Source organism: Sinocyclocheilus rhinocerous, unplaced genomic scaffold (assembly GCF_001515625.1).
Source record: "Sinocyclocheilus rhinocerous isolate Xijiao unplaced genomic scaffold, SAMN03320098_v1.1 scaffold334, whole genome shotgun sequence".
Lineage (NCBI taxonomy): Eukaryota > Metazoa > Chordata > Actinopteri > Cypriniformes > Cyprinidae > Sinocyclocheilus > Sinocyclocheilus rhinocerous.
Genome location: NW_015658500.1, coordinates 526,376 through 552,171, shown reverse-complemented (window position 1 = coordinate 552,171; position 25,796 = coordinate 526,376). Strand labels below are relative to the sequence as shown.

Genomic DNA, 25,796 nt, shown 5'->3' with positions numbered 1-25,796 from the left:
TTAAAATGCAGTTTATGATTGAAGAATTTGCACTGTAACATTAAGGATAATTCTAATTTCTCATTAATCTTGCCTGATTGCACAAACATGCATGCTCTTCCTTGCTTGACTAATTTTGAGCCATTAACCACTATAGTGAATTTAGACACATGTGAAGCCAAACACAGGAGCAAGGTAGTAATGACTTTATTATTGAGTCTCTTGATATTCACACAAGAATTTAAAAGGCACATGATCACACAATGCTACAGAGATTTTCTTTGAACTTTTAGTATATTTAAGTTTGACACTTAAAAGAGTAAATCCCATTTGTGATTAAACAGTAACAAAATTTAGGGTGTGATTCTCATAACTTTGCTCCGGTATGTCAACTGGCAGATAATCTCTGCAAGCACATTTTTATCTTTTTTTTATTGCATGGAAGAAAGCAAAAGGTTTCCACAGTAACAAGATTTGATTATAATGTGAGGAGAAATTCCTTGATGGGTAAACCTTTGGTGTTGGTATAGATATTTCCCATCAAAGCTATAGTACATTCAAAAATCAGATCATAATGATGTTGCTTATTGATATGAATGACTGTTACTCTACACATAACAGAGGTGTACTAGGAATTTATATGGCAAAATGTTACCATTTTATTCGACCTTGTAATGCAGAAGCATGCCATGTAATTCCAACTATGTCCTGATGCAATCATGAATTCATCACAGAACTATTTTGAAGAAACTTTTCTGGATATTGGATATATCATGATTATTATAGAGAAACTGTTTAAGACTTTTAGAATATATCACAACAACAACAAAATAATAATTGTTGTTTATAATAATGTGTCCATATTTCATGTACAAACAGTGGAAAAATTCAGGCTTTATAACAATACAATAATGTTAGAACGTTTAACTGGTTTTAAAAGATTAAACTAAATTACAACTATAAAAATGAAAAGGTACTTCAATTACCTATCCATATTAGTTAAAAATAATATAACATTTCTACATGAAATAAAAGAAATCTCTTTTTCTTTATCTACTTTTTGTTTGTACTTCCCATAGCCCCTTTATTTTATTTACTTATTTTATTAAACACTTTAAAAAACATATCCCAAGGAAAAGAGCCAGGGGTTCAAGGATGGCCAAACAATACATAGCAATTAAAATTCAGAAGAGAAAGAGAGAGAGAAATAATAATAAAAATAAAATGACAACAAAAAACAATTACATTAAAAATAAATAAATAAATGGAAAAAATTTAAACAGATCACATAACAATAAACATAATCTTTCCTACAAAACATAAAAATTAAACATAAAAATTATTCAAAAACAAAAAGTGAGCATACATTCAAAGTTTTAGCTGCCTTTTTGGTAGACAAGGATTTAATATAGAACTTAATATCTTCTTGAAAGTAAGAAAAAAGGGTGGTAACTTTCATAATCTTGCATTTGTGAATAAAATATTTTGCAAGCAAAATAATTAGGTTGCAAAGAAAGTAAAAATGTTTATACTGCTTCCCAAAAGTGAAAGATCCAAACAAAACATCAGTGTCATTGTTTATGAAGTTAACAATGAACTGGCAAATGTCTTGCCAAAGTTTCCTTGTTTGAACACAATGCCAAAAAGATGCAAGACAGTTTCTGGTTGTGAGTCCCATAGCCCCTTTTTTATTATTTTTTATTATTGCATTGCTAAGAACATACACAATCTCAGCTTTAGCAATAAGGGTTCGTCCCCTAAGAGATAAATCTCTTAGTAACCATGAATTGAATTTCCTTTTAGTTTTCTCAACAACTGGGTCAAAGTTCAGTCTGCCTCTGACTTTATCATCCTTACATATGGATACACCCAGATAGATCACCTGTGACTTAACTGGAATACCGTAAAGAGAGGGAGAAGGACAGGCTTTAACAGCTAACAGCTCACATTTATTAAGATTTAAATTTAAGCCGGAAGCTTTAGAGAAAAAATTAATGTATTGGATGGCAATCGGAATCTGTGATTCATCTTTTAAAAACAGGGTAGTGTCGTCAGCTAGCTGACTAATAAGTATATGTTTGTTGTCAATAGTAATACCTTGCAGCTGACTACTCAAAAGAGAGGAGGAAAGAAGTTGTGCAGCCACAAGAAATAAATAAGGGTCTACAGGGCAATCCTGACGAACTCCTCTTGACAGTTGAAATCTAGGCGAGGTACCCTACTTAAGGTTGATGGAACAGTTGGCCTTATTATAACGAGTTCTTATAAATTTGCAGAATGGATCACCAAACCCAAGCTTTTTAAGAGATAGAAAAATAAACTCGTGTTCAAGAGAGTCAAAAGCTTTGTAAAAATCTACAAAAAGAATAAGACTGTCATCATTAACTAATTCGCTATAGTCTAATAAATCTAGAACAAGTCGGATATTGTTTGATATGTGTCTTTTTGGCATAAATCCTGATTGAGTCTCATCGATAACTGAACTTAGAACACATTTGAGTCTTTTGGCCAAAGCCCAAGTTAAAATTTTATAATCATTATTAAGGAGACAAATAGGTCGCCAATTATCTATCAAAGTAACATCTTTTTTAGGTTTAGGTATCAAAGTTAAAAGCCCTTGTGTTAAACTAGAAGGCAAAGTTTCTGACTGAATACTCTCCAAAAACATCTCTAGCAGGAATGGTGCCAATTCTTCAGCAAAGCTTTTGTAGAACTCGGCCCCATAGCCCCTTTTACCGTGCCAGAGAACTCGCGCCATGACGTTCTTCTGATTGACAGGTGAACGTTCCAATCAGTGAGAGCAACAGACGGAGGCGGGTCTGTGAAGCGCTGACTGTCTACACTTCAAAGAAAACTGCGATTTGACTTGCAGTGTTGCAACACAGTGAAGACGCGGAGTGGGCGGAGTGGGAGTTTTCTCTTCACATAACTACTTTTCTTTGCTGCCTCCAACTTTCAGTTTAGCCGGACTGCTGCTTTTGTGTATCTGTAAGTCTTAAAGTTTTAAAATGTCCAGCGACCTCAGGCCAAAGCTGTGCATCTTAGAAAAAGGGGATAACGGCTACGGTTTTCATCTCCACGGCGAAAAGAACAAGCCAGGTCAGTTCATTCGGCATGTGGAGGCCGACTCTCCGGCCGCCGCCGCGGGTCTGCTGGCCGGGGACAAACTGGTGTTCGTGAACGGGGAGAATGTGGAGGACGAGAAGCATCAACAGGTGGTGTCCCGCATACGAGACATCACGGACCAACTAGAGCTCATCGTGATGGATGCAGAGACCGCAGAACTGCTGCAGAAGCACAACTTGAAGTGCCAGAAAGAGTATGTGACTGATGGCATACCGATAGCGAGCAGTGCTGGATCGGACCATGAAGACGAAGTGAAGAACGAGACACCAAGGGAGTCCACCCCTGTCCCGGAAACAAACGGGGACATACGCATGGATAGACTGAGCGTGAGCTCCAAGGTGAGTTCAACTAAACGAACAGCTTTTATGAGCAAATTTCCATCCCTTAAAAGATTATTTTGGATCTTAAGATGCGAACAAGATGCGAGAGAAGTTGAGTCTTCTGCACATGCGTCAAGTTTGACAGGTGTCCCCGTACACTTTGGGTATATAATTGATAGCATGATATAGTAAATTATGTGTATATGTAGGTTAATGTCAAATAAGGATGTTCGAGATCATTAAAGATGATAAATCTCTTAAAAATCTAGTTTAAAATACACTTTTATATAAATATTTTGTATCTTCACATTCATGTTAGTTCCATACATTTTTGAAAGAATGTTTGTAAGGCCTAAAACTTCTCCACATATATTCTGATTCAGTAACTCTCAAAATGTCAAGTGGTGTAACCATTAAACTAAAATACTTTAACTGGACTTTAAATACACTTGAGTTTACAGAAATTAATAGTTTTCAGGAGTTTAATACTTTTGACTTGACTTTTTTTTTTTTTTTTTTTGTCTCTGGCTGAAAAGTTATAGCCTACCACCTTTGACATTTTGATTTTTGACTTTAATCCACACAAAAGCTATCAAAATGACTTTTAATTCAACAATTAAAAACATGTTCATCATAGTAGATGTGTATTCAAGTCAATTTTAGTATGAATTGCATTTCATAGAGTACATTTTTGTATAACTTAATAGATTTAGACAAAAATCGTCGAATATTCTACTAGTTACCAATATTATATTCCCAGCAGAATATGTCCACAGAGAAGCTAATTTTCACATTTTCTTATGGCAAGTTTCATTGCACATAGTTTGATGACCAGGCCACTTTTTGTGGATATGTGCCCATATTAACAACACAGTGTTTGGTGGGGAAAGATGAACAAGTGCGGCGGCCCTTCTGAAACGTTTGAGGACATTTACATTTTTTAAAATCAGATATTCTTTGTGTTGCATCACGGGTCTCACTGGTTTTCACATTGCTTCCAGTCTGACCTGTCAGACATGAGGACAGTCAAACATGTTTCCCGCCTTTTGGGGAACGACACCTGTCATCAGCTGCATTAACCAAATTCCATTACATCATAGATAGTGAAGGCCTGATTACTTAATAAATAATACTAATGCTATTCATGCATAGTAAATTAGCAATACGATGTTACTTATTAGAAGGTATTGTTATTTGGCCAGTAAATTATAACTGAGAGCTGTCTATAAGGAAGAAGTGGAAAAATTCTTCTCATAGATCAGATACACGTCATATCGAGTGTCATAACTGAGCTCTTTGATCATTTACCATTGTTGAAGTTTTAAGATTACATAATCATGTAGAGTGTATAGGTCATTTGCATGGCTTTCAAGTGATACAACATTTTTATGTAACAGTACAAGGTCTTGCAAGTGATTTGCAGTTGCACCAATTGTGCAATAAGAATAGAACAAACTTTATCTTTATTCCTGTGATGTTAATCTGAAGGCCTTTCAGTGGGCAACATTCTCTTTCATGGGACAAATATACCCAAAAATGAAAATTCTGTCATCATTTACTCACCCTCATGTTGTTCCAAACCCGTTTGACTTTCTTCTGCAGAACACAAAAGAAGATAATTTAAATAACTTGAGGAACCAAACCACTTTGGACCCTATTGATTGTCATTGTGCAGACATGAAAAAAAAAAAACCTAACCTAATCTCAAAATATATTCTTTTATGTTTTGGAACAACATGACATATCCCTTTAAGAGGATGCCCTATTATCAACATTCATTTAATTTTCATTCAGTCAAAAACATTGGAGGCACTTTATTGATTTATTTTTTTTTCCATTGAGTTTCAATGGAGCTCTGTCAGTTAGATGGTAAATAAAACATTGTACTAAATATACTTCATGATTTTCTTGAGTTGTAATTGCTCGAGATGAGGACAAAAGCCAGCAGACTAAGCTGACCACAATAAAGTTTCAATCCCTTGCCTTGGAGATCCTTGTTGTGGAAAGTTACTCTTTGTTTGGGTGCAGAACAAGATTAGAGAGAGAGAAGCCCACAGAGTAGGATTGAGATTTTTTTCATCCTATGTAACAGATTAGGATGTGCCATCAGGCTTGGAGAAGTTACTGAAGATCAAACCTAATAAAGCAAGCACCTCTATAACTTGAATGATTGCTCAAATAATATGGATTATTTAGAGATTATCATAGACATTTGGGAGTGACGCAGATCCCTAGCAACCACCCAGAATACTCTAGTGACTGCGTTTTTGCACAGGCAAGCCCCACTTACATTTTCTTTAGAAAATCTAGTTAAAAGTTACTATAGAAGGCAATTAGGTTTTCGAAAGTGCCGGCACAGCAAAAGCAAATGTCAAGTGTGCCGTTTTGATGCTAGTTATTCTTTTACATAAAGACATACAGGCCAGTGTTTGTCAGTCCCTTTTCTGATTATGTGGCATGAGCCAGAAATAACTTTAATCATCATAAACCTGGCGGACCAGAGAAGGCCTCTGCTCAATAACAGTTATTTAGAGTCTCCGGAACAATATGGATTGTAATCACATTTCTTTCCAGCAATTATCAACGTGTTTTTGAAGCCCTCAGTCAACCATGAATGGCCCTTCTGTTGTGTCGTTTTCCTCTCACCCTCCTGTGTCCCATCCTTCCTCTCTGTGATCATTCAGAAGTAAAATGCCGCTGGAGGGAACATCCTTGGATCTGCTGTCAGTTAAACCCAGACTAAGCTTTGTTCTTGATGGCAGTGCAGTGCTTGATGGATGCTGTTTACTTACTGAGATGAGTTTTCAGAGCAGATTACACTCAGACAGCTTGCTCGCATTGTGTTTAGCAATAAATGATGAAAAAGGGATGATTTATGAAAATTAGATCAATGTCTGAGTCTGGAATATTTCCTGACATTGCAGATATTTGAATCATTCTCTGATAATGATTCCTTCGCATAATTCTTCAGAAATGCAGGTGTGTTGGGAGGAAAGAAAGGGTATGTTTCTTTGGAACAATCCTCAATAGTTTGCTTTGATTCTATTTATAATAAATGGCATGTGATGTTGATATCAATCACTAAATTGTGTGCTTGTCATTCTGTGTGTTTGCAGTAAAGGTACTATGTCAAGTCAAGTCACCTTTATTTATATAGCGCTTTTAACAATACAGATTGTGTCAAAGCAACTGAACAGCATTAATTAGGAAAATAGTGTGTCAATAATGCAAAATGACAATAGTAAACACTAATTTTCCAGTTAAAGACAGTTCATCATTGAATTCAGTGATGTCTTCATTCAGCTCAGTTCAGTTTAAATAGTATCTTTGCAATCATGTCAACGATATCGCTGGAAATGAAGTGTCCCCAACTAAGCAAGCCAGAGGCGACAGCGGCAAGGAACCAAAACTCCATCGATGACAGAATGGAGAAAAAACCTTGGGAGAAACCAGGCTCAGTCAGGGGCCAGTTCTCCTCTGACGTTATCAGGAAGGCTATTCCAGAGTTTGGGAGCCAAATGCGTAAAAGCTCTACCTCCTTTAGTGTGCTTTGCAATCCTTGGTACTACCAAAAGTCCAGAGTTTTGTGACCTTAGGGAGCGTGATGGATTGTAGCGTGGTAGAAGACTAGTTAGGTACGCAGGAGCTAGCCCATTAAGGGCCTTATAGGCAAGTAATAATATTTTGTAACTGATACGGAACTTAATAGGTAGCCAGTGCAGAGACTGTAAAATTGGGGTAATATGATCATATTTTCTTGACCTGGTAAGGACTCTAGCCTATGCTGTTCATTCAGTGTTTTATTTATTAATCAGGTTAGCGTCATTTTAATTAGACGATAAAAATATGGAAGTGGCCTACTTCCTAGACTGGTGAAAGTGGTCGTAATCACTGTCCCCCCCAATAATTAGAAATGGACATTATAGGCTATTTCTCAGCAACGAGAAGGTAAAATCGCTGTTTTTAAGTAACTAAACTTACAGCTTCATTGTTTGTAGAGAGAGACACACAGATGCAAGTATTTCACATATGCAACTTTAATCTCTCTCTCAAAATGACCATATTTCTATTGTAAAACAGTTGACTAATATTAAATGATTTGTAGTTTCCATCTTACCTCGCTCTCTTTCAGCATTAAACTGACGCTTGCTTCTGTGAACGTTAAATCCCGCCTACTTTGATTTGATTGGCCAGCTCAATTATTTTGACATTGACGAAAGCGGTCAATGATTTGCTGTTCAAGAAACATTTCTTAATATTATTATATTATTGTCAATAGGGACGTAACGATTCACTCAACTCACGATTCGATTCGATTCACGATTTTGATTGCATTATACAGAGGCAAGCTGAAAAGAAAAAATACAATCTAAACTTTTCTAAAGACAGTAACTTCCCCTCAGACATGGATTCATATAAACCCCTACCCCTAAATGAATCGCGATTTGTTTAGCATCTCAACCGGTTTGAATCGTCACATATTTGAATCGATTTTCAACTGGCTCGCGGTTAATCGTTACATCCGTAATTGTCAATATTTAAAACAATTGAGTTATTTTTTTCTGGATTCTTTGATGAATAGAAAGATCAAAGATCAGCATTTATCTTAAATAAAAAGCGGTCGTGCAGTCGAGCGCAGTTGCTCTCCCCCAGCTGCGCTGACCAAAAGCACGATGGGAAATGACTCGCTGACGACACAATGCTCATTGGTTCAAACAACCATGATGTTGCGTTCTCTTCTAAAATGTTTTATTTGTTTTATCTGATATCATGTGATTATGTGTTTAAATTATGCATGAATATTCCCAAACACCATGACAGTGCAATCTCTGTGTGAGATATGTGATCGTTCTCATATTTCTAAAAAAAATCTAAAATAAATGTTTGTATTAAAGTAAAAATGGATGATAAATACGTCTTTCGAATGGAATAAATAGCAAGGACTTTGAGTGTCGTTCATCATATTTGTTTTCATATAAAAGCATCAGAACTGAAATGATATCATGTTTATCAGCAACACAGCGCATGATTGTGAATAACGCGATATCTGTCTTTGATCTCGTAGGTATCTGTTCCACTTCGAGAGGTTAGAACTGTCGGTCTTGACTGCGCTTATTTCACTCCTCCCCTCACTGCAGCCGCCTACTCCTAAATTTCAGGCGAGGCTAGCCGCATCTCAAACCTAGTGCCTAGTGTTTTGAAAATGCGACTTCTAGTGGCGAAATTTACATATTGTGCCTTTTAAAGGGGTCATATGATGCGATTTCATGTTTTACTTTGTCTTTGGAGTGATAAAAGCTGTTCGCGTATACAGAAGATCCGTAAAGTCGCAAAGATTAGTCTCAAATGAAAGTACCGCGAGAGTGATTCAAAAGCGTAAAGAGTCGTCTGCTCTATTATGACTCTCGGGGTACTTTGATGTCATACGCCGATCGGTCTGCGCAGCGCTGATGCATCTCGAACAAGCCTATTTCCACAACATGATGCATGATGGGATACACTAAGCCTCGAAAACCGCTCCTGAGTGTGGATTTAGTGTGCGTTAAGGGCACTGCGCTTTGGCGTTTTTCAGAACTGGGACAGTCTTGCGCACTTACTTCCTGTCGCGGCGAGAATGGCAGACAAACATCAACAACCCGATCTTCCTTCTTGGTGTTGTAGTACTTTTAAAGTTTTCTCACTGATGAATGACACATGATGTAGCCCAGCGGTTCCCAATTCCAGTCCTTGCGCGCCTCGCTCTGCATATTTTGCATGCTTAGTTAACACACCCGATTCAGATAACCAGCTTGTTAGAAGTGAGCTACGTGCATGAACTGTGTTCCGATCGATAATATTTTGCATGCTTAGTTAACACACCCGATTCAGATAACCAGCTTGTTAGAAGTGAGCTGCATGAATGAACTGTGTTCCGATCGATATGATCCCTACACAGTGTTCATTGTTCCCTACTCCCTGAGCAGGCGAAATCCGTTGAAGTTTACTTCACTTCGGAACATTCATTCACGGATTTGCGCTACGTAGCGTCTTCACACACAGACGAAACTTACTAGAGAAGTGTGACATAATATACCTCTATAAATAAATACTATTTAAATTTACGTCTCGCACATTTTAATGCCCTTTGTATGGAATATATACGCTCGCTTCGAACTGGATGGCGGAATATCCGGTGATGTCCACTTCGCAGGGTGCTTACGGTCGAATAGAACAAACGTCTCACGTGATAAGAGATACATATGAAATGTGCGGTGGGGGGGCAACTGGAATTGGGAACCGCTGATGTAGCCTATTGTAGTAATGTTGTCTCTGGTATAGAGCTAGGTGATTAAAAATGCCTTATAGAGCTCCGGAGGTTGACGTCACGCAATCTAAACTCCACCATTTTGGCAGGCCATCAGGAGAGCGCTAGAGCGGCTGTAGCATTGGTATCGACAGTTGTAGATCAATAATTTAAAACCAGACTATTTAGACCTTACAAACCTTACTATTTCAACATGGTGGACAGCTGCTGTGCGCCAGGATGCCAGAACAGGCAGGGGAAAGCTAGGGTTGCCAACCGTCCCGTATTGGTCTTAATTTATGTGTCCCGTACGTGACCTCCCTTGGCCCGTTTCTTGCCCCCTCACGCAGTATTCGTTAAGTAAATCAGAAAATCCTGAACTTTTGACTTCAGTAAATCAGTTTTGGCAAATACAAACAACGTGATTATTTCTCATGAGTCCAACATCCAGCCGCGCAAGAAAACATGCAATCCACCCGAGACGTGATCAATAAACGGAAGCCATCTTTTATCGCAAAACAGAGAAAAAACATTTTACATTTAAGTAAGCTTCTTAACCTTGAAGTCTATCTTATTCGTAAAACACACACAAAAAAAAGCACCAAAAGCAGCCCATATTAAATCTATAAGTTATCTTTAATTCAAAAATACGCATTTTCCTATATATACACAGGTGCATCTCAATAAATTAGAATGTCGTGGAAAAGTTAATTTATTTCAGTAATTCAACTCAAATTGTGAAACTCTTGTATTAAATAAATTCAGTGCACACAGACTGAAGTAGTTTAAGTCTTTGGTTCTTTTAATTGTGATGATTTTGGCTCACATTTAACAAAAACCCACCAACAAATTAGAATATGATTGTCCCATAAAGCAAAGGGGAAATCATTTTATCGTATTCCTAAGGATCCCGATAGACGACTAAAATGGTTCACTGCAATAAAACATGCTAACCAACACAAAATTTGGGATTAAGATTTCATGACATTTATTATGTCTACTGTACTCACAGTGATATAGCTATGCTGGCTACCTACAAGGACAGCTAGGGTCGATTACGTTAGCTAACAACACAGTTGACTTACCCTTCCAGTGACGACATAGCAGGTTGAATATTCATCAAAAAATTAGATTGCGTCCATTTGTACCCCTCCAGGCTTTTGTAGGCTTTTAAAGAGTCTCCGGAGTAATGTTAGGAGGGAAAGTTGATGAGGTAGTTGTAGATATCAGGATACTGCAGGTCAGGAAATCTATCCGTTCCTTTATTGATACACGTTAAAAGCACCACGGGGGCATTATAGGGATCTGTTATGCTTAATCTATTAAGTTTAGCTATGTACAGGTCTATGTCTTTTGAATTAAAGTACGCAGTGAACTCTGTTGCCTTGAAACTCATGCTGGCGCCATTCATTTCATATTCGCTCCCGAATGCCTGCCAGCATGGTGGTGTAAACAGAATGGGTCACGTGACGTCCGGAGCTCTGTTCTGGTCTGTGAACGTATATGCGTTCAGGGTGCGTGACTTTGGACGGCGATTGCAGGGAGGTGGGACGTTCGCTTTCAGTGCTATCAGGCTAAAGTTAGCATTTTTCAAGATCTCCAACTGCAACTTTAAGTGAACGTAAACTGTGGAGAAAGAAATCGCATGTGCGTCATTAAGTGCATTCGGTCTTAAAGGTGTAGCAGCCTATAAATACCTGCTGTTCCACAAGCGCCACCTGCTGTCAGAGAGGATTTTTTTATGTAGTATAGTTTCACAAAGCTAAAGTCAGACCATTCCGTTTTTGATTCAAATTTTTTTATTTTACAGTCTTTGATAATATGTATTTAGCATCTTTGTTTGGATTGTGATTAAAACAAAGTGGTTGCCTCTAATTTTAAATGAAAAGAGCAAAAGCAAAGCCTTAGTTTGTTTATATTAAGATATTTGTTTTATTTGTATTATTTATTTGATTTGGGATTTGTTTTCAATTTTTAAGTTATAGGCCTAGTTTTATTATTTGACATATTTCAGTTTCACAAAGAAATGTGCAGCATTTTGTCTAAGAAATAATAAAAGGACACCTTTTCATTTATAATTTGCCTTAAATCTCATTTTGTTAAAAAAAAAAATTGTGAGGAAAATCGTATCATGAAATCAGTATCAAGAATTGTATCACATCTTGTGTTGAGTGAATCGTTACATCCCTATGCTACTAGTTTTTGCTGTGGTATCGAAGTAGTAAAGTGTTCTTTAAATAATAAGTGTTATTTAAATAATAAAGAACCATATTTTTTGCTCATCCGTAAAATGATAAGATCTGTGACTCCAAATCTGTAATATGATCAGAGCCTTGAGTTTTGTGATCCGTTGCACCCCTACTCTCCTGACATGTTATTTGAAAAAAAAAAAAATACAATCACTGAAGTTTTTTGTTCATGCTGATTTGTCTGCAGGCTATTAAATTTATTTTTGGCAGCCAAATTCTGAAGAATGCCTACCCGAAGAGCTACCAGAGATTTTGAAATTTTGTGAGCCTTGCTGTAGAATCCTTGCTATATCATATGTATTTTAACCTTGATATTCTACCAGCTAATTTTCTCACTTTTTTCTATTTAGGGTTAGGGAATTAAAATTATTATTGACAATCGTAATTATAAATGTGTAATTTTCTATTTGTGCTATGGATATGAATGTTTCCTCAAATTGTACAGCTTATTGACAAAAGGTTTCCTGTTCATTTCTAAGTAAACATGTGATTTTTGCCTGGTGGTCGATTAAATAGACAGAAATTCCCACAAACTTTTACTTTTCCCATAAACCTAAATCATTGAGGAACCATATATAGGTGCCAAAATATCATACACTGTAAAAAATTATTGTGATTTTAACAGTAAACAACTGTAAAAATGCTACAGTAAAAACCTGTTAATTGGTTATCAGTAAGTTTCCATACTATATACGGTGAATAATTGTAATTACATTGAATGTAATTTTACAGTAAAAAACTGTTAAAATTACGGTTTTTGGAAGTGAAAAAGAAAAAGTAATTTATAATTTACAGTGAAACCCCATAAATTGACACCCCCAGAATTCCCTGCATGACACTTCATATTTTATGTTTTTTCGTTGAAATAAATGTTTCTTCTTAGTTTTTTCTTATCAGTTGTGTACATTAGGGTTTTATCTTACATCTAATGTTGTTAAATTAATGTTTATTGCTTTATTTCAGCATCATGTGTGTTACCATGATGGTGTTTAGTGTTTGTATGAATGACACTGTGCACCTTCTATATATATACAAGGCATGGCAGGCTGCATGTCTCATAACTAAATACTTGACATTTGAGAGCTAAAGTGGAGGAGGAAGAATATCAGTAAATAATGACTTAAATGTCAGTCTGTTAATCACAGGAAATCGTATGGCTTCAGAAGATGTGAAACACAGTACGCAAGTCGAATGGACTACAATTATGGAGTTTCTTTTTATACTTGGAGCTCAGCAGCATTAGTCCATTCACTTTCTACATAGAAAAGAGCAGTCTGAGCATTCTTTAAAACTTCTCCTTTTGTGTTCCATGGAAGAAAGTAACTGGTTTAAATATGTTTAATAATGACTTAAACTCTGCAGGATAGTGGCCCTCCAGGAGCAGGAATGGACACTCCTGCTTTAAATCCACCATCTAAATCCAGACAGCTGGTAAGTCATCTGCCTGGCTATAAGGATCACATCAGCATTTTGCGTCTATGTGCACATTTGGTTCACTAAAAAGCTTAGCTACTGAGCAGTGAAGCTTACAGCATCACCTAGGGAAGCCACACAATGAAAAAACAAAATATATAATTAGACGAGACCCATTCTGCAAAGAAATCTCACTGATGCTATTGTGCATTTGCAGATAATCCAGTAAGAACATGTACATTTCATGTTGAACGCTCATCAGCCTGAGACAATGGGAGGATGAATGTCAAGCTGATGCTATTAAAGAGTAAAAGATAGCATGTGGAGTAATCTGGTGCGTGGGTTAACGTCATGTGTTATGGTGTGTGTGTTTGCCTCATGAGATCATGGAATGAGAAAAGGATTTCATGTTATTACCACACATATGAGGAGTCTCACATGACACACACGTGGTGACAAACATATGGTGACCACAGACAGATATTTGTGAGAGATGAAATTACTGCTTAAATTGACTTTTTGTTGGTTGGTTTTGCTGTGGCCTTGTGGTACTATCAAGCATTGCTGTATTTATTTGAGTGTCCTGACCAGACCAACACAGCAATAATGGCTCAACCAATGGTGTGAGACTGGGGCAGGAATATCTGTTTGTTCCACAAATGGCAGATGGAGGGATGTGTTTGAAAACAGTCATTATTCTCCCAGTTCTATCCTATTGAAACCATGACTTTAGCATTGCTAGTGCTAGTGTTTAAGATTCAGGAACAGATCACTTCTGAAACTCTAAAGGAGAAACATATCTGAAAAGTAGTCTTTAGCAAAAGTTCATTTAATCTCATGGCTAGGAGATAAACAACTGAGACATTAAAGAGATCTTGATTTCCTACTTCTTTCCTGCTTCTCTGCCCTAGTTCTCTACTTTCTGTGTTTCCTCTCTATTTCTTGTTTTCGGTCTCATGCTGTTGTGTGTATCTATGCTGATCGTGGCATTTCCTTCACAACCCCTCCTCAAGTTTTCATTCAATCTCTCTCTCTCTCAGTTAAATATTAATTACACAGTGAGTGTCCTGCAGGCAGGGTGCAGCAGTACAATGGAGAGGAGCTAGACCCTGTGAGGGAATTGATAATGAGGAGGTGGAGGGGGTTCGTCTTTACCTCCATGTGCCTACAGGCCCCCGAAACACCCTTACCTCCCCCTTCCAATTAACATTAATGAGCTTAGCCCCATTGGAATTCTGGGTATTGTAGTTGGCATGTGGTATGGCTTTTGTCCAAGTGTGTGCTGCTTTCGCTGATCAAGCAGTTCGGTCACTTGGTTTGATCTGTAGCAGTAATAGAAGACCATAAGAAGCATGTTAGCAAGTGAGGGCTAGTCAATTTACAGGGCTAATCAATGCAGAGCTGTGTAGCTGTGATTTGATTTAAAAATAATTACTGGCTGTTCTGTATGTATTTCCATGCTGAAAAACAGGAGGGAGGGGGAAAAGAGGGGTATTACAACCCCCATCTTTCACCAGATGGATCTTCATCAATTCATGGCCTGTCTTTCTTCACTAGCTGTTCTCCTCTCTACGGTATATCTCTGTCTTCTTATGCATCACTATTACTATTGCAATTTTTAAAACCCCTAACTATGAGAACTTGAATCATATGGCTTGTTCAGGAGAATTGCGCTGTTACTCTTCTAAGCACTCGGAATTTCGATTTTTGCCTGGTGCGCAATAAAAACATGCGAAACCACCCATATAATTACACTGAATGAAATACTGCTACTACTGGTAATACTTTGGATATACCATGTAAATACTGTGGTACAAAATAAGTACCATAGTACTGCTAGGGCAGATCAGCTTTGGTATATTTCAGTAGAATTTTCAGTAATACAATTACTGAAAGGAAACTGCTAACTGGTGTTAGCGGCTAGCAGAAAGGTTAAGAGTTCAATCCTAAGGTGCTGGGAAAGGTGTGAGATCTAGGAACAGCCAAGATAATGAGATGACAGCCCAGCAGAAAATAAACATCAGTATCAACGGCTGAAGGGAAGAACGCAATTCCGAACACCTCAAGAGATCACACGTGCCTGGGCCTCTGGGAACATTCTGTTCTGGAGTGAAGACTAATCGTGCATCTCTGTTTCCAGTTGAAAGAGCTGTTTTTTGCCATTACAGTGAACATTCAGGGCAGAGACTCATTTTTAACTCAGACACCATTAAAGTTTCATATTGTGGCGGAGAAGAGAGGGAAGGATGGCATCCAAGAAGTGGAGGGAAAGGAGGCTGTGCATCCAGTCAAACTACTAGAATAATCTACAGCAGCTGGTCAAATTAGACACATGCCAACATGGATAGGGTGTTTGACATGCCTCAAAAACGTCAAAAACCATGAATAAAACTACAAAAGGTTAAAAAAAAGTAAGTACTGTTGTGTTGCCACTTGATATGAAATGTAACATCTATGTGGGAATCAAACCGGTTCTATGTAGTTCGATTCCCAAACTCATGAAAAAGAACAAAGGTTCTTTTTAGTGATTCAGAAACATGCAAAACAGTGAGGAAAGAGTAGTCTGAACCAGAATACGAGAAGAAAAATGAAAGTGATGAAAGCAAGCAAGTCAAGACAGTCAAGACAACTCTTCTAATTTTACATCTTCATCTTACCTTCAACACACTTCACACTTCAAAGTATAGGTGCCAAAATATCATACACTGTAAAAAATTATTGTGATTTTAACAGTAAACAACTGTAAAAATGCTACAGTAAAAACCTGTTAATTGGTTATCAGTAAGTTTCCATACTATATACGGTGAATAATTGTAATTACATTGAATGTAATTTTACAGTAAAAAACTGTTAAAATTACGGTTTTTGGAAGTGAAAAAGAAAAAGTAATTTATAATTTACAGTGAAACCCCATAAATTGACACCCCCAGAATTCCCTGCATGACACTTCATATTTTATGTTTTTTCGTTACTTCAATATGCTGGTTTATTAACATTACATCAGTTAATGAAATACGTTTTTTTATTGTGAATTTAAGTTAATTCTGTAAAACCTAAAATGTTGCTACCATATTTTTAACGGTGAAGTTCTGGCAACCACAGCTGCCGGTATTTTACCGTAAATGTCACAGATTTTTTTTTTTTACAGTGTATGGACTTTTTAAAAAATTGGGCTGTTAAGCAACCACCTAGCAATTACCTAGAGCAACATCACTACACCCTAGCAGCGGCATAGCAACACCACCAAAAACCTTCCGAATACCTTAGCAACCACTTCCAACACTCTAGTATCATTGAAGGAAACTTTTTATGGGCAAAGCACAAATGTACATTTTATTCAGTAAAAAAATAATAAAATAAATTGTTTAATCTCTGACAGCAATACATTTCAGCAAAAACAATACAACATCTTAGGGTGTGTTTGGCAACCGCTAGCTATTCTCTAGATGTTCACCACTAAAAATTTCTAAAGTAAACTCTCAAGCTGAATGTGTAACTTTGCGAGAGAGGGAGGGATGTTCACACATTTGCATAAACCACTTCCTTGGTTACAAGATCACTGTTTTCCTGCTGTGGTCTGCTGCATTTTGAGATGACATGAGCAGTTACACCAATCGTATTAGTCTTCACCTCACTCCTCTTGGTACCTGTCTGTGCATTTTGCTGTTGGTTGGCAGTTTTCAAATCTCTATAGGTTAATTATTGGCTGTTGATCTTGGATCCAAAGCCTCAGGCCTGTAAATATATTTATGGTTCCTTTGCCAGCTCTGCTCATCTTCACATTCATGTAATCAATATTGCGTCATACTATTAAAAATGTTCCTTTATTGCTTTTGCTGAACCAATATGCCAGTATACCACATGACGTAATAGGAAGGTTTTAAATAAAGCTTGTTTACTTGGAAAACCCAGGTTATGTTTAAGGATAGGCCTAATTATTGTTTTCAATCATCGCTTCAAGAGTTGAGCAAACCAAGGACAAGATTATGAGTTACTAAAGTGAGCTATAAAGTCATTAACCTTTGGATTATTGAACTGTAGTATCTTTATAGGGCTGGTGGGGGATTTACTGAGGCCTGCCGTGAGCTGGAGATGGGTTCGGTTAGGGCCTTTCCACACTCTGCTCGTGACAAACAGGTTTTACATAATGGTATGCGACAGTTCCCAAAAATAAAAAGTCCATCATTCTTTTACTCACCCTCAAGTCGTTTCAAACCTGTATGACTTTCATTCTTCAATGGAACACAAAAGAAAATTGTCTGAATGCTTTTTTTTTAAAGTCACATGATGTCTAGTGTTATTTTGAACCCTACTGACATTGTACTGTCGACTGTATGGGAAAAAATGTTACATTTTTCTTCAAAATACCTTTTTTTGTGTGTTCCAAGATGAAGGAAAGGTAATAGGTTTGGAACGATGTGAGGATGAGTAAATGTTGACATAATGTTAATTTTTTTGAGTAAAGGTCAGTAATCTGAAAGCATATCTGTACACTCATGCTCATTGTGGATTGACGGCCGTGCTTATTTTCCACATGTAAAAATGAGCACAGATTTGAAAAATGATGAATTATGTATGCTGCTTGGCTGTGGTGTGAGTTTGTCCCCGTTGTGGTAATAAACGCTTGGGGAATTATATCATGATGAGTTTGCGTAATGTCATACATGTCGTAATGTTCTGATGTTATGATGCACTTATATTTTATTGTGTTCCTCGCACAAACCTATCATATGTCTTTAGGCGATCTAGAAAAGAATGCACACATTGATGAAAAATTTATGCAATGTTGCATCCTTTTTGAAGCTGGAAACTTCAGTCCCCATTCTTTGTAAATGTCTGAAAAAGACTAAGCAGTGCAGTATTTGAAAATTTCTCCTTTTGGGAACTTGCTTAAAATCAACAAGAACACTTTTCTGTTTAACTCTCACAGTATGTGAGAAGTCAAGGAGAGATAAGTATATAAAAGTTATCACTACATTTTCATTTTTGTCTGTAATCAGTGATTGACCTCTTTGCCAATAGTCACTTTGAAGGCCACAGGAGCCACAGGGTATTGTTATGTCACACAGACCCTCAGGAGGATTGGCAGTGAATGAAGGTCTTTGTCAGACACTGTAGTTTTAAAATGACTCTTCCCCACATCTACTGTAGACAGGGGGAATTTATTTCCTCTGCTGACTTCAGCTTCCTATATTGAAATAACCTAAGGGCAAAAGGAGGCCAAGAGGGAGACTATCTAGTGAGCAAAAGGAACTCTACATGAAAAGGAACTTTGTGAGTTTCATGCATAACGACAAAAGATCACAGGCTTTCATCACATACTGCATTATTGCATGTCAGTTTAATGCTAGTTTATTGTTAGAAACTAGTTTCGTTATAAGCTTGAATGCTTCATGAAATATAAAGAATAGGCTTATTTCCTCTCATCTCATTTCAGTTTTTGTTGAGGTTGTTCTGCCCTGCTCGCAAAACTGGTCACAAAGAAGATCCTCTCAATCTCAAATGAAACTCCTGCTCTTATGAGTAATCAGACACAGATCTATAATAAGCGTCAAGTGTAAAAATATCTTTTTTTTACTAATCTAAACATGGGTTCGATAAACAGTAGTTTGAACATTTGTGGAATAAACCATTCTGTACCAAATAAGAATGTACAAAATGATTAACAAGCTTTTTAACAAAAACATGCCCATGACTACGGTGGCCGAGAAGTGCAAAGCAAATCACAATTCTGAAAACAAAATAACAAATTACAAACGCAAATGCAAGTCTAAAAAACTAAATAACAATTCCGAAAGCACAACAACAATTCAGAAAACATTATAACAAGTCAGGAAACACAATGTGCTATTTTAACATAGTGTAAATAGGTATTTGCACTTAGTGTAAATATCATATTGCTAAAAATACTGCTATTTTCACTTAGTGTGAATAGAATCCATTGCTAATACGAGATTTTGAAAAGGGAGAAAAAAAAGTTTGGCAAAAGGTGGGATCGAACTCGGGTCAATCGCGTCAAAAAGCCTAGGGCACGCACTTATCCATCTGACCCACTGGAGCTGATGTTTTACAGCCACTTTTAACTAAATGTAAATAGACACCCCGTATTTTTTATTCCAGAGTAAAGGCAATTCATACAATACATTTAAACTGAGCTACATTAATGCCATCTCCGAACTTTCCACCACGACTCTGCTGTTCTTCGGCTGGTTCTTCCCTGTATACGTTGATTGACAGATGTCTCGTCCAGTCAGCGGTGAGTAATCCCAAACCAATGGCGCTGTCTCAAACTATACATACATTTTCCGGTTTGTCTGATTTGTCGTTGTGTTTTCTGACTTGTTATAATGTTTTCTGAATTGTTGTTGTGCTTTCGGAATTGTTATTTTGTTTTTTAGACTTGCATTTGCGTTTGTAATTTGTTATTTTGTTTTCAGAATTGTGATTTGCTCTGCACTTGTACATATGTACATTTTACAATTTGTAACATTAGTATACATTACAGGTAGTACAAAGTAATTACCGTGATGTATAATTGTTAAAAATGAAAATATTGAGAATATTTTTTTCATATATATAATTAGAATTATTATTGTCATAAAAATAATGCCAAAGAAAATTGTAATTCTAAAAATAGGCTTCATTCTTTTTTTTACTTTTCATGGGATTTTGGGATGAAATAAGTCTTCTCGACAGAGTTTGTGACTTTCACCTCATTTTATCTTAGATCATATGTATAATATTTTTCATTTGAGTGTCCTCTCTTCACGTGGATTTGATACGATTTCTTTAATAAAATCATACTGCAGTGTTCCAGGGATCTATCAAAGCTCTGCATTGTGAATGTGTGGGCCCCTGCCAAACCCTTCTCAGAGATAGCAGTCCACACCCAAGTCCTTTCCCACAATTCTCCCCTTACTCACACCCGACTTGGCCAAACAGAGATATGCCGGAGCCATCAGCTCTCCTCACCCACTGCATTCATATCTTTTGCTTCTCATACAGTGGCAATGCAGCAAGTATGATTTCCATATCATACTATATCATCTCATCTGTTCAGTTCATAATTTCCAACCTGAATTTGCTTATGAAAAGAGTGGCCTTGGGTGGAAGAGTTTGCAGAGGTTACGTGTAATTGGTAATGAAGACACAAGAAAAACCAATACAGTGATAAGTCTATGGCTTTATCAGACAGCTTTGTATATCTTATCACAGCGGGGTGTATCTTTTAGTACATGCTGAGTGATCTTCTGTCTGCTTGTGCGCATAGTATCACATGCATTTAAAAACATTGTGACCGTCACACGTGTTTGACAAAAAATCCACCCAGAGAGCGGATAACATTGTATAATATCCCTGACTGTATGTCCAGTCCTCTCAGGACATTGTGAATCTTCTGTCAAACATAGTTGAACTTGGCCACAGCACTTTGGCAGGAAAGTTACCATTTTGCAGGGTGAAATAAGACCTAGGCCTAATGTTAGTCGCTTGTCAGTTTGGTCAGTAAGCCAAGAACTTGTTTGCTAATTCGTCCAGCATGTTTGTGCTAGAACAATACCTTAAATTGTCGTGAAGAAAGGCGAAAGAAGATGTTTCTATAGGTTAAAGTGAGCAGCGTGTCAAAACAACGAAGCACATGCACCACAAGCACCACAAGCACTCAGGGTTGTTTGTGGTAATGATCTTATGGTGCTATATCCTCTGTATTTTCATCTAGAGCCAAATGCGCTTCATTCAAGCCCATTCCGTTCTGTTGCTTCTCTAAGAAGCAACTAAAGCATCTAAAGATGTAAAGCGCTACAAGAGCTACAGATGCTGTGGTTATTTTAACAACAGCAGCAGAAACAAAGTGAGCAGAAAAATAGATTAATACAATTATTTTTATCTGTCATACATATATGACTCTTGACTGTTCAAATAAACCAGGTTTGTGACAAGACATTTTTTTCATCGCCATTTAGCATTGTAATGAGCTTTTAATAATAAACAATGTTATCACTGGGAGAATTATTGGTAGATGGCAAGGAAATGCAAAAGATTGAGACACTTCTATTTTTGCTCCCAAATAATTTTTTTAAAAATAATTTTAAAATGTTGCAATTCATTCAATTATAAGAAATTCTTTGGAAGCAGTAATGACAGTGTGCTGTTTTTTTTTTTTTTTGCATTTCATCTAAGCATCCTCTTGATCGAGCACCTGCTTAAGTGAATGTGATGTACATTCTACTTTGAATAGATAGCAAGGAAAGAAAGCTTTGAAATTATTGGTTAACTTTGAGGCATGCTCATGATGAAAGCATTTTTATTATTATGTACATTGTTTGTTTTTAGTAAATACTTAAGCAAAATATAAAAATGGTCCAGACTTAAAGAGGAAAACCCTGAACTCCCATACAGTATCTTTTCTGTCACGTGGCCTTCTGCCATACATATTTTTACATTTAGATACCATACTGCTCTATAGTGAGCAGTAAGTCTTTTAGCTGACGCTTTTATCCAAAGTGACTTATAGTACACTTATTACAGAGACAATCTTTCTGGGGCAGTCTGGGGTTAAGTGCTTTGATCAAGGGTACACTTAGTAATAGTTCATGGCTCTGATTACCAGGCCTGTGCTTTAACCACTTTGCCACACACTGTCCACAAACCATCCACAAACAGAGCTCTTCATTTGCAGCCTTGTGTTCAGCAAGAGGGATTAAACTCTTAGCGTAACATATGGCCTCTGCTGGCTAAGCCTATGCTAATCAGAGCTTAGATAGGTCTTGCCTTTGCATAGTCACCTGTTAGAAGAGTTCTTTCTTTCATTAATGGCTACAGTCAGGCACATTTTTCTTTGGGGGATAGTAATGAAGATATCTTTGCTATTGTCAGCTGTATCTGTGACCTGTGGTTAGCCCCCAGCTAGTGTTTTCTGAAGAGCGGGTATTGTTAATCGTGTCGAGCACATTCAGTGACCCTAGTCCTAACCCCTTCACTCCGCACTGCTATCGGGTTTCCCAGAAGAGCAGGCCTCCCAGGAAGTATGTAGCCTGTACACTGCAGCTTTGTACTGCTGTCTTTGGTATTGGCAGTGTTGGACATATCAACACATGATACAGTGTTGGTCTGTATCAGTGATTGGGGTACTTGTAATAATTTTGAGTTAGCTTTTTTTAAACAGGTCAATGTAAAGATTATAATAACTAATCATGATTAATCTCATAAATAGTGTATCATGTTTACTGTTTTGGTTATATTAATTTTAAAGAAATAATATATTATTATTATTATACTTGAGCATTATTGATGGCACTGTGGAGATGCATAAGACAAAACATTGGGTTATATCAACTCTAATATAATATATAAATTATTATATTATGTAAATATGTAATTGTATATAAATAATAATAACAACAGCAGCAACAGCATTCATTGTTATTATTATTATTATCATTGTTGTTGTTGTTTGTTTGTTTTAGTGTGTCATGTTTAGTGGTTTTATTTAATTATATATAATGATATAATAAGCAGTAGTAGTTTATTATTTATTATTATTGTTATTATTATTATTATTATTAATATGATTATTATTGGTGTTTGTTTTACTGAAGCATGTTTTGTTTTTGATGATGAAGGGGTACTTACAGCTTTATTGATGGGACATGAGACAAAAGACTGGACTGTACAGTATAAACAAAACTATATATACAGGTGCATCTCAATAAATTAGAATGTCGTGGAAAAGTTCATTTATTTCAGTAATTCAACTCAAATTGTGAAACTCGTGTATTGAATAAATTCAATGCACACAGACTGAAGTAGTTTAAGTCTTTGGTTCTTTTAATTGTGATGATTTTGGCTCACATTTAACAAAAACCAATAAAATAAAACCAATAAAAAAAACATTTTTAGTGAAATGTTGGCCTTCTGGAAAGTATGTTCAGTTACTGTACATGTACTCAATACTTGGTAGGGGCTCATTTTGCTTTAATTACTGCCTCAATTCAGCGTGGCATGGAGGTGATCAGTTTGTGGCACTGCTGAGGTGGTATGGAAGCCCAGGTTTCTTTGACAGTGGCCTTCAGCTCATCTGCATATTTTGGTCTCTTGTTTCTCATTTTCCTCTTGACAATACCCCATAGATTCTCTATGGGGTTAAGGTCTGGTGAGTTTGCTGGCCAGTCAAGCACACCAACACCATGGTCATTTAACCAACTTTTGATGCTTTTGGCAGTGTGGGCAGGTGCCAAATCCTGCTGGAAAATGAAATCAGCATCTTCAAAAAGCTGGTCAGCAGAAGGAAGCATGAAGTGCTCCAAAATTTCTTGGTAAACGGGTGCAGTGACGTTGGTTTTCAAAAAAACACAATGGACCAACACCAGCAGATGACATTGCACCCCAAATCATCACAGACTGTGGAAACTTAACACTGGACTTCAAGCAACTTGGGCTATGAACTTCTCCACCCTTCCTCCAGACTCTAAGACCTTGGTTTCCAAATGAAATACAAAACTTGCTCTCATCTGAAAAAAGGACTTTGGACCACTGGGCAACAGTCCAGTTCTTCTTCTCCTTAGCCCAGGTAAGACGCCTCTGACGTTGTCTGTGGTTCAGGAGTGGCTTAACAAGAGGAATACGACAACTGTAGCCAAATTCCTTGACACGTCTGTGTGTGGTGGCTCTTGATGCCTTGACCCCAGCCTCAGTCCATTCCTTGTGAAGTTCACTCAAATTCTTGAATAGATTTTGCTTGACAATCCTCATAAGGCTGCGGTTCTCTCAGTTGGTTGTGCATCTTTTTCTTCCACACCTTTTCCTTCCACTCAACTTTCTGTTAACATGCTTGGATACAGCACTCTGTGAACAGCCAGCTTCTTTGGCAATGAATGTTTGTGGCTTACCCTCCTTGTGAAGGGTGTCAATGATTGTCTTCTGGACAACTGTCAGATCAGCAGTCTTCCCCATGATTGTGTAGCCTAGTGAACCAAACTGAGAGACCATTTTGAAGGCTCAGGAAACCGTTGCAGGTGTTTTGAGTTGATTAGCTAATTGGCATGTCACCATATTCTAATTTGTTGAGACAGTGAATTGGTGGGTTTTTGTTAAATGTGAACCAAAATCATCACAATTAAAAGAACCAAAGACTTAAACTACTTCAGTCTGTGTGCACTGAATTTATTTAATACACGAGTTTCACAATTTGAGTTGAATTACTGAAATAAATGAACTTTTCCACGACATTCTAATTTATTGAGATGCACCTGTAAAGTAGTAACTAAAGTAAAGTACTAAACTAAAGTAAGTAAAGAACACATTTATAATCTGGCCATAATCACCAGCTGAAAGGCTTGACATTGTTGTCAGCACATATGTCGAAGAATCTTATTCAGCAAGACACTGACTGAAATGAACATGTCCCCTAAAAAAGGCAACAATGGGAGTCTCAGAGCACTGGAGAATGGGAAATGATAATTGTGCAAATTCATTGCCAAGCAACACAATATCAATTCACAGCAGGATGATAAAGCAGAAATCTGAATTGAGTCGCAAAAATAATGCATGAGAAATGTTCCACAGCACAAAGAGAGGGATAAAAGAATTAGTATGAAAACAGATCCATGATTATCTGACCTTTAGTCCGCTGAACACGGATTTGTTGGGAAAATAATGTTTCAAACATTAAAAAGTTTGAGTAAAAAGCTTATCTAAATTTCAACCACAGGTTGCACAATTTGGCCGAAAAAATATTGTGATTTTATTAAATATCACAATTTGAACATTTTAAAGTATAATGACGCTGCTTTAATAAATTCTCAAAATAAATTCACATTGCATGGCTCAACAAAACAGATGGAAGCCCTGACAGAAATCTCTACAACAGGTCAAGTACAGTTCAAGTTCAGTAAAATGTGATAGCTGTCTCTTAACTGCAAAAATGAGTGTCATTTATCCATTAAATTTGGTTGAATCAGCTAAGGGAACTGACATTAATGCTGCCCGTGAAAACACACTTACACAATATACAACACAATTCCAACAAACAAACACACCAAGACTCCGCTGGGATTCCTTTGAATGGCACCAGAAAAAGTCAATACTTACTTCAGTTTGTGCTTTTGTCAGCAAAAAAGAGAAAAGCAGACATTTACTAAAGGAGTTACAGAACGTTTCCACAAAACCCTGTTCTTAAACATTTCACAAATCAGGCTTGAGCCGAAACAACACTGACAGATTAGGCTACTCCTAATGTCTACAATAGCTTATTTTACTGCCTACTGAAGACATGAAGAGTACATACTATTGTTACTCAATATTACAACATGAAAAAGTCAAATGTAAAAATTCTACATTAAAGAAATTGGTTAACTCCATTTATGGTGAACACTGTAAATGGTTTAACATTGCATTACGTTTAATTTTACGGTTAAATAATTTAAGATT

At 36.9% G+C, this 25,796-nt stretch overlaps 1 protein-coding gene across 1 annotated transcript in view; it reads left to right on the top strand.

Annotated features, from left to right (window-relative positions):
- The first annotated feature begins 2,796 nt into the window (after window positions 1-2,796).
- Window positions 2,797-25,796, top strand: part of LOC107722225 (Na(+)/H(+) exchange regulatory cofactor NHE-RF1-like) — a 35,853-nt gene continuing 12,853 nt past the window's right edge. Inside the window, exon 1 of the mRNA XM_016530505.1 lies at window positions 2,797-3,443. Coding sequence (XP_016385991.1) covers window positions 2,988-3,443 — 456 coding nt within the window. The 5' untranslated portion in view covers window positions 2,797-2,987. The remainder of the gene's footprint in view (window positions 3,444-25,796) is intronic.